At 41.3% G+C, this 10,427-nt stretch overlaps 1 protein-coding gene across 1 annotated transcript; it reads left to right on the top strand.

Annotated features, from left to right (window-relative positions):
- The first annotated feature begins 1,106 nt into the window (after positions 1-1,106).
- Positions 1,107-10,091, top strand: dhodh (dihydroorotate dehydrogenase). The gene is made up of 9 exons (XM_020478339.2): positions 1,107-1,260; positions 1,717-1,926; positions 2,714-2,913; positions 5,010-5,092; positions 6,726-6,913; positions 7,413-7,526; positions 8,416-8,569; positions 8,710-8,869; positions 8,979-10,091. The coding sequence occupies exons 1-9, from the start codon at positions 1,243-1,245 to the stop codon at positions 9,070-9,072; spliced, it is 1,221 nt and encodes a 406-aa protein (XP_020333928.1). The 5' UTR covers positions 1,107-1,242; the 3' UTR covers positions 9,073-10,091.
- Positions 10,092-10,427: the final 336 nt, after the last annotated feature.

The raw sequence follows: 10,427 nt of genomic DNA, 5'->3' as shown, positions 1-10,427 counted from the left end.
GTTTTGACGACACTTGAACTGAGCTCATAAGGCTATAAGTTATATTCTTCAGGAATAAATTGGTACATATTTTGAATTTATAAGTCCAAAAATGGTTGTAGTTACAGCAGATTGACCAATACTTTTTCAATTACAGCTATAGAGAAATCAGTGTCTAACTAAACCTGTTCAAAAGACACAGAGCAGCCCTGGAACCATAGTATAGAGTGGTTTACTATTATTTTCGAGTGGTTTACCAGTATTTTTACTCACCGATCACCGGCCCCTGGTACTGCCCTAACACCCCCGTAGCCACCCACCAAGTAAGTATTTCTTTGTGTCTCTCATTTGAAAAGTCCTCAAGGAAGCTCTTAATCTTGCAATTCAGGGCCATCAGAAGTTTCCCTCCTCGCTCCTTGCAGGACTCCTGGGCTTGATACCAGCTCTTTGGCTTTTGAGAAAACTCATAGGCCATATTTTCGAACACATGTTTGAATTTCATTGAAGTGGTATTATCTGCATCCTCTTCACTGCATGCTGTACTGGCCGTAGATACAATCCCCACAGAAATCCACAAAAACAAAGAGGCTCGTATGAACAAATCCATTATAGATGGTAGAGCTATGGTAGCCTACAAACTGAAACAAGTACTGGTCTTGGAAGAAAGGCACACTGCCCATCTTATGGAAATTAGAAAGCTTTCTTTCGAAAAACTGTGAATACACTCTTACTACATTAGGAAAATCACTACAGACACTCAAACAACATGCAAAATGAAAAAGTGCCTTTACGTCACTCAAGGGTAGAAATTTTGAAGAAAAACCTTTCTCAATCTACTTCACTTTACAAGTCAATTTGATGTAGCCAAGGCCTAATATTGACATTGAGCAGGGTTGTAACAATACATCTTTGGTTTTCAATTGGCTTATGAAATTAATTGAGGCTTATACACTACCCCTTCATCTTTAACATCTGCCATTTTATTTGATCTTATTTGTGCTAATTTACTCAGTGAATTACTAGAGTTACTAATGAGTCCTTTGTTCTGATTAATATAATAAATTAATATGAGTAATAATTTATTATATTAATTTATTATATTAATCAGAACAAATTGTAATTTTTATCTTGCAGAATCATCATTGAACTCTGACTTGACATGTTCATGGCTGCCTTTGAAGTATCGTGAGATTACATTCAGGAAGTGGTTCTCGGCAATGTGAGAGAAATGCTTCCAGACATTTGCAAAGTGATGTAACATCCATGGCGGGACAACTGAAGGTAACATCATTGATGAAACTGTGATGTTTTAATAGTTTGTATTTGTCATGAACAATGTTTTTACTATTTGGTAAGCGAAACTGGACAGTAGCCACTTCACGTTAGCTTCAACAATCAGAGTGTTGTTGAATGAAGTGAGCGAGCTAACTTAGCTTGCTACCCTGTGACTAGCTAGCTAACGTTAGCTTTTTCATGTAACCAGCCTCTGTGAAGTGGTAAGCTAGTTAACTGTTTGCTGAATCCTGTATGACTAGACAGACTCTGACATGCTGAATTATACCCACTGGGTTGTTCAAAGCTGGTAACGTTAGTCTCTCTGGGTATTCAGGATCACTCTCTGTCATCTAGTAATAAAAAAATAATTGCAACACCCCTCAGTTCACCTGATGTGCTTCAACAACAGTATGCATCATATTTCAGTTTATTCCCATCACATTGTCTGATTTTTCTTTGCAGCGTCTAAAGGACGCAGTGAAAATCATAGGGTCCGGCAGCGTCCTGTTTGTCTCCTACCTCACCGCTGTGGGAGATGAGCGCTTCTACACCAACCAGCTCATGCCCTTGCTGCAGAGGATTGTGGGAGCAGAGACAGCCCATGTCATGGCTGTGAGGTTAATCGGCCTGGGTCTGGTGCCTCTGAACCGCTACCAGGACCCAGCATCACTGGTCAGTGTGGGAGGAGGTGTCCTCTAGCCTGGCATGCAAACAGATTTTGCTATGTTCAGTCTGGTTTAACCAGGCTAGGTTCATTCCTGTTGGGTGTTTTCACTCTCCTTGCTTACACTGAATTGCCTTTGTGCTGATGTAAGATTAGAACGGAATGTATGCTTTGTTTGAGAACCTTCACTCCCACTGTCTCGACTCACCCTAGCTAGTCAAATCTCATTATAAACATTTTTTTGTTTTGTTTTTTGTTGTTGTTAAATTTTACCCCTTTTTCTCCCCAATTTTGTGGTATCCAATTCTCTCCCGAGCCCATATGGGAGTTGTAGCGATGAGACAAGATAGTAGCTCGGGAGAGACGAAGGTTGAAAGTCATGCGTCCTCTGATACCCAACCAAGCCACACTGCTTCTTAACACAGCGCTCATCCAACCAGGAAGCCAGCCGCACCAATGTGTAGAAGGCAACCACTGCGCCCGGCCCGCCACAAGGAGTCGCTGGTGCGCGATGAGACAAGGATATCCCTACTGGCCATACCCGGACGACGCTAGGCCAATTGTGTGTCGCCCCACGGACCTCCCGGTCGTGGCCGGTTACGACAGAGCCTGGGCAAGAACCCAGAGTCTCTGGTGGCACAGCTGGCGCTGCATTACAGCGCCCTTAACCACTGCGCCACCCAGGAGGCCATTATAATTTTTTTAAATCGAAGTTGTAACTGTTCTTTTGGTCATTGTGTACTTCCATGGAATTTAGGCAACATTTTAACCTGGAGTTGTTACTTCTTATTCCAGGAAGTGATCGTCATGGGCCGTAAGTTCAAGAACCCCATAGGGATCGCAGCAGGGTTTGACAAGCATGGGGAGGCTGTTGACGGGCTGTATAGACTAGGCTTTGGCTTCGTGGAGGTGGGGACCATCACCCCCAAACCCCAGGAGGGGAACCCCAAACCACGTGTGTTCAGACTGACCACTGACCAGGCGGTGATCAACCGGTACGGTTTTGAATGAATAAGACATGGCTACTGAACCATGGCATGGCTGACTGTCATTCATTATAGATGGATGTTTTTAGCTTGTGAATTCTGTGTCAAACTGCAGCGAACAGAGACATCACAGGTAGTTTATTTTGTCATTCTCCACTCTGTTGAAAGGGAATAAGCCTGCCACCTACACATTTAAAAAAAACAAAAAAACTTTTGTACATTGAGGCTAGTGACAGACTACAATATGAATTCCCATTTATATTTGTTGTAGCACAGCTTCTTCAAACTGAAATGAAGGTGCCAAATGAATGTTATCAGGGTGTTACACTGCTACCTCGTTGCGCTCGCTTTCATTCTCTGAAAGTGCTGTGAAATGAGATGCCAAGGCACAAACATACATATTCATGAGTTGTTAGAACACAGTACTTTGCGTATATGAAGGGACATATTGGTTGTCAGAGAAGTTAATCCTCAGTTCAGGAAAAAGCATCCCAGATCCAAATGTAAGTCCATATATTCAAGTATTTGTAAATAATTGCTACACAATAAAGAAGTGTGCATTTTGTCATGGCTGTCTATGCTTGCTTGACATTGTTCTAAACATTTAAGAGCAAACTAAAATATCCAGAACCATCCCATTTCTTCAGGGGTGAGTGTGATACGTTCTGTGATTTTCTTAAGTGTTTTGAATAGCAAATTCCACAGACTGACTGATGTTAACACTGCCCTAGAACAACAACAATAGGGCTAATACAGTGAGCTCAAAGTATTGGGACAGCGCCATTTTTAAAAATGTTTTCGCTCTATACTCCAGTACTTTGGAATGATATAATGTCAGCTTTAATTTTAGGGATTTTTTTTATCCCTATCGGGTGAACCGTTCAGTAATTAGAGCACTTTTTGCTCATAGTCTCCCCATTTTAGGGAACCAAACATTTTAGGAAAAATTAACTTGTGTATTAAAGTAGTAAAAAGTTAAGTATTTAGTTCTGTATTCATATAACGTGTATTTTGTCACTTTGGCGTCAACCCCCCCCCCCCCCCCCCCCCCCCAAATGCTAGCTGCTAACCTCACATGCCATTGTAATAGTGAGCGGTTATAATATTTGTGCATCTAACATTCTTATTCATCGTTATTCATTATTCATACAGGATTGTCCATAATCATGGTAGCATCCACATTAACTTAGAAGTGTTTACAATAATAGTGGCTCAAAAATGCCACAATACATTTTATTTTACATTCATTTCTTTAAGTTTTTATCTTCTCTTAAAAAATAAATAATCCCAAACCAGTTGCAAACATACACAAACTAGCAACAATTTATAGATGCACACACACAATTTATCATTCAATTCTATTGGGCACAAAATAATCTGAAACAAAACCAAAACAAACACCAATTGCATCCCCAAAATTTGTAGAGTAACAAACATTGTGTAGTATTTGCGTGCTATGAGTCTGGGACCAAATACTTAACTTTTTACTACTTTAGTACACATGTAAAATAATTTGTCCCAATACTTTTGGTCCCCTAAAATGGGGGGGGGACTATATACAAAAAGTGCTGTCATTTTTATATAATTTAAAATCCAAAGTGCTGGAGTACAGAGCCAAAACAACAGAAAATGTATCACTGTCCCAATACATTTGGAGCTCACTGTGGATGTATCCAAGTTGTTTGTCTTGTATTTAATGTAGTTAGTAAATGACAATAAGTCTTTGTATATTAGGCTCGAATCAATATGATTAATTCAATTTAGCATGGATGATATGCCGAGATGCTCAGACTAACAAGCCCCTCATATAATAATATGCCGGAGTGCTTCTTTCACTCCTCAGTGTACAACAACACAGCTTCCCAGAAGTTAAGTCAAGATGAGTGCAATAGATGATTAAAGGCCTCATTTCCTTATGGTGGTGTTTAATACAGTTTTACTCAACTGACTGCAATTATATTTTTCATGTATTTTAGTAGTCAATTGAATTTAATGGCATGATAAAGGAATGGATCCCAAATTGCTTATAGTTGCTTTTTTTGGCAAATGTATGGATTTTTGTGTGTTACATTAACTTAACCTCTTATGTTGTGGGTATGTTTCAGATATGGGTTCAACAGCTGTGGTCTTGCAGCAGCACGGGAGAGACTAAAGGCAAGAGAAGGCACCCAGGTAGAGCTGACTAAAGGTACTAGAGACACAACTCATGTTTCTGTCCTGTCTGTCAGACTGATAGATGGGTTTGACAGTGAGCTTATAAGTGTCTCAGGCACACAGCCAACTACACTACACTATAATCCTCTGCCTGTATTTTTATATGGAGATTCCCTTTCCCCTGGCTCAGAGAGGTGTTCCTAATACCAGTCGCACTCTTGCAGATCAGCTAATAAACACTTACAAATGAGTCTATCCTGCCCATACAGTCAAAAAGCAAACAACTGAAATGTTTTTGTCGACAAAACATTTTCACCGGTGTATTTTTAAAACATTGCTTTATATCGTTGATGAAGAGCGTTTGTTTCAAGTTTGATTGAATTCAATTTGGCATATTTCACTAGTTTTCAGTAAAATAGAGCATTCGTAACAAAATGTGCCCCACTGATTTCGATTGGGACATTAAGCCGAAATCACAAGGGGGATGTCCGTCAACCGCGTGAATTTGCTTGTGCGAGACTGGCAAGCATTAATTCACATAAACAATGTAACGTAAACCAGTTATTAAGCCGTAATTGTAATGGAAAGCGGTTTATAAACAGTTGTATAGTCTCTTGATATCTGAGTTACCTCATTCTAGGTTTTCCAGCCATAGTAGCCTAGAGACTATATGCCCATCATCAAAACAGGTAGGCTGCTGTATTGCTTTCAAATATGTCATCTATTTGTCAGATAAACCATAGCCTACAACCCAATTTACCTTTTTAACCATACAACTTTACTTAGCGAAGTAGGGAAGAGCGTAAGAATTCCTCAAATTCCCTTTGTACCAACAACCCACTCAATCTCTGGAACAGATTTAATTCATTTCAACCAAGGCAATCGCTAACCATGCATGTTGTTTCAGCTGCATTTCAATCCAATCGGCTGTAAGCAACAACGGTGATACTGTTGTTCACGTAATATATCATTCCCAAAACCAAATCCAGTTTCTAAATGTAGAATGTCGTTGCGTTCATGCATTGCTACACCGTTTTTCACAAGCACCAGCCTACATAATGTTGGCGCGCAGTTAAACTTATGAACACTAAATAGACACTTTTTAATTATACATTTCACAATTCCAGAGGTAACAATGCACCAACAGTCAATTATTATTATTATTTTTTTTACAATTTATCTGCTAATTTCACCAGCATTGCTCCGCGTCGACGCGAGAAAAATGTACTTGCTTCCTAATGCCTCGATCACACCGACAGTGGTGTTGCCCTAAATGGTACTCAGCATCATCTGAATACGTGTGCAACATTCACCTTCGCCTACCGTCTCTGTCAAGCTGTTTATGCATACAGGTTAATAATGCATACGTTCGATATATCCAACTTATGCGCCACACAGAGCGCACTGCAACTGCCTCTGCAACTCAATGCTGCAAGGCGAACACAGCGTTCCATTGGAAATGGGGGTACTTCTGGTGTACCAAAATGCAAAGATGCTGTTGGTGTTATCGAGGCGTAATTTGATGCACTATGCATTCGTGACGCAGTTGATGCTTGCGGACAATGTATTCTCATTAATTCAGTCGCTGGCATTCTATTTATGTTCTGACCTTAACCTCTCCCAGGGACTCATAACTGGAATAAATCCTGTTGTCTGTGTGTTTTTAGCTGGCCTGCCCCTGGGCATCAACCTGGGAAAGAACAAGCTGTCGCAGGATGCAGCAGCAGACTACCTGGAGGGGGTGCGGACGCTGGGCCCTCTGGCTGATTACCTGGTGGTGAACGTGAGCAGCCCCAACACCCCAGGCCTCAGGGACCTGCAGGGGAAAGGGGAACTGCGACAACTGCTGTACAAGGTCAGTGGCTGGCAATTTTTGGCTGACCTAGATGTGATTTATATATCCTTTATTTACCCAGGATGTCACACTCAGATGTGATATCATACATGTTATTTATTTTATGTTTACAGTATCGTTGGCTTTCCAGAGAGCATGTTGTTGCAACTTTTCCTTTATTGAAGTCTGGTGTTTCTGTTCAGTTCTGTTAAACTTTTATTGATATAGCCGGTGAGCTTTCATATAGATTTCTATGTCAAAAGATAATTGACTTCCCATTAGACAACATACACATCACACAAGCAAGTACAGTATAGCGCTGTTTGGCTTGAACACGATTAACCTTAGGAACAACTGCTCAGCTGTATTGCTCTTGTTTGGTCTCCGTGTTGTGCTGTACATTGTTAAATCTTATTGACCTGTGTGGATGTGATGGATCTCATTGACTGTGTGTCTGTGGTGGCTCGTGTGTATCCCTGTACCCTCCTGTCTCCCCCCCCATTCCACCTCCCCCATCCAGGTGCTGAAGGAGCGTGATGCCCTACAGGAGGGGAGCAGGCCACCTGTACTGGTAAAGATTGCCCCTGACCTCACCGCCCAGGATAAGCAGGACATTGCTGATGTGGTCACAGAGGTCAGTCAGAGGCCGAGCCACACGGGGGTCAGTCAGAGGCCTGGCCACGCGGGGGTCAGTCGAAGGCCTGGCCACGCGGGGGTCAGTGTGGTTCTGTGGGCTTCTCTATGTAGCCTACTCACCAAGCCTTAACCTACAGTATATAGCCCCCAATGACTTGGGGCTGGTTATTTTGGTCATCTGTGTTTTTCCTGTTTACTCATCTTCCTGAGCACACTTCTCACCCCACTCACGTAGTCGGCTTCTGTTCTGTAGCCGTCATCAGAGCAGTACTGCTGCCGTGGGTCTTAGCCAGCAGAGGACGTATATCACCAAATTGATTTGAATGCATTAGTGTTGCCTCCTATCCACTCTCTATTTTAAGGGGACTGTTTCTGTTTTTCTGTGTTCATTTAAGGGGACAGACTCCAAATGGAAAAAGACCAATAGAAAGCACAGCAGATATTTGAAGAGTATTGGATACGTTACAGTAAATTTGTCAGACAGTCCAATCATTGAGAATTAAGATGAACATGAAGATGTATGTGAAGATGAAATCGTAACTTATTTTTCATGATCCTTCTGTTTAAAAGTGAGTTCTGTATTCCATTGGAGTTAGTGTAGCATCCTAATTGTTCCAGGCACACATGAACGAACACACTACGTTTAGACAGGCAGCCCAATTCTGATCTTTTTCCCACTAATTGGTCTTTTGACCAATCACATCTTTTCACATCACATCTTTTTCAGAGTTAATCTGATTGGTCAAAAGACCAATTAGTGAAAAAAAGATCAGAGTTGGGCTGCCTGTCTAAACACAGCCTGAGTGTATTCGATCAAGTGTGCCTGGAACAATTAGGTTTTGTATTATGGGGTAAGGTCAAATGGGTAATCATGATTTGTGTTTTAGCTTGGTGTGGATGGGCTGTTGGTCTCCAACACGACAGTATCCAGGCCTGAGACCCTACAGGACCCCCAGAGTAAAGAGTTGGGAGGGTTGAGCGGCCAGCCCATGAAGGATCTCTCTACACGCACTGTGAGAGAGATGTACAGCTTGACAAAAGGTAGGTAGGATAAATGAAGGATCATCACAACACTGCTAATGGCTGTTGCTGCAGCTTATACTGGCCTGATTGATTGATTGTGGGTTGTGGTGTATAGAATGTTTTCTTCATTCACCCAATATTGCTCTTTCTCATTGAAGGTAAGGTGCCAATTATTGGAGTTGGGGGTGTAGCCAGTGGACAAGATGCCATGGACAAGATCTGTGCTGGAGCCTCATTGGTCCAGTTGTACACCTCTTTAACCTATCAGGGTCCACCAGTTGTCACCAAAATCAAAAGGGAACTCGAACAGCTTTTAAAGTAAGTGTGAACTTGCATGTGTTTTTCTTTTACTGCGTGACTTAATGTGGTTTCATCTAGTCAAATTGCTTGTATTTGTAATATTCTGACTGTATCCTATGTTTTACAGAGAACAAGGATTTGCAAGCATATCGGATGCTGTTGGAGCTGACCATAGAGGAGCTGAGGGGAAATTTCAACAACAGTCTAGAGAGGGACAATGATCAAGGCTCTGAGTGTCAATATCAGTCGGTTCTACAGGTTAGATTGACTACAATACAGACTGATGCCTTTGTCAGTTTCCTGCCTTTACTTGAAGTCTATAATACATGAAGTGGTTTGCCTGGTCAATTCATGCAACGCCTGGCTAGAATGATACCTGTGCACACACATATTACAGCAGTAACAGCAGTATTGGGAACCTGCCCCATTTCACGGTTCTTACTGGATCTGTTGGTTATTAGGCGATGTAACCGTAAGACTGGTTAAGTGCTAAATGACACCAAAGTGCTAACGGTATTTTGACACTAGCAGTCACATGGTCATGTGTAATGTATGTGAAAAGAAAATGTTTTTTGTTGTTGAAATTATGTAAATATAATGTGTGTTCTATTCAGAAATATTGTGTGCTGCTATTTATAGAACTATGTGACTATAGAAATGGAACATTATTTCACAAATAACTTCCATTCAAAGTGCTTAACTGCACGTCTCTTGTAAATCGCTGAACTGCTACCCACATAATGGAGACCTCGTCTGAAATTAGAGCTGATCACCTAGCAATGAGAGGAATGACAATTACCTGACAATTACCATTTAGCCTTGCAGCAGTAGTCAGTTAAACACTGAGGAAATATAACAACTTTGACATTTAAAGAAAGGGCAATGGCACAATTACTTGCCTAATGTCAGCAGGCTTTAAATACACATGATCCCACTGTAAGATGGTAAAAACTGCCTTAACTCTCAGCGGTATAACGGATGAGAAGTGTACCAGAATAAGAGGTCAGTGACAAAGAGAGCCAAGTCCAAGAGGGATGCACTGATGGTTCTCTGTCCTATTTCTGACCTATTACATAGATTGAATTGAATTGTAATGCCTCCTGTTACGAGTGTAATGTCAAGGGATTACTTAATGTATGTTAAGTCGTGTACATGAAACTATATAGTTGAGCTATTTGAGAAACATTAACCTTTGAGCACGCGCCTCAGGCAAGAATAAATGTCAATTTTTAAATTCTTATGTCTTGACTGTCCATATCTTATTTTGGTATTCCATGCTCAATGTGTATGTTTTTTGGGTGGCACGGGAAATGCTGTCGTTGATCATCAAAGTCCCAGTCGACCTTATTGAGGCTCTATCGGAACCTGTTGGTACTCACCTGTTATTCTCAGAGCCTGGCTTGTACTTCTTCTCCCCCAGTTGATTTCTTTAGAGATTGACCACTTCATGTCCCTTACGGCCTTATAAGCCCTGTTACGGCATTATAGCTCTCTTTCAGTAGTTACTCACTCACCATCCCCTGAGCAAATGTTTCTGCCAGAGTTTGTCCATTGTACATATATTTTTCTGTGTCAG

This window comes from Oncorhynchus kisutch, linkage group LG3, assembly GCF_002021735.2.
Source record: "Oncorhynchus kisutch isolate 150728-3 linkage group LG3, Okis_V2, whole genome shotgun sequence".
Classification (NCBI taxonomy): domain Eukaryota; kingdom Metazoa; phylum Chordata; class Actinopteri; order Salmoniformes; family Salmonidae; genus Oncorhynchus; species Oncorhynchus kisutch.
This window is presented reverse-complemented; position numbering and strand designations above follow the sequence as displayed.

Bases quoted from the DNA above. Each gene is read 5' to 3' on its own strand.
- dhodh (XM_020478339.2), top strand. The intron at 5,093-6,725 runs GTACTAGAGACA...GTGTGTTTTTAG, and splicing joins CCAGGTAGAGCTGACTAAAG to CTGGCCTGCCCCTGGGCATC. The intron at 8,570-8,709 runs GTAGGTAGGATA...TTCTCATTGAAG, and splicing joins GATGTACAGCTTGACAAAAG to GTAAGGTGCCAATTATTGGA.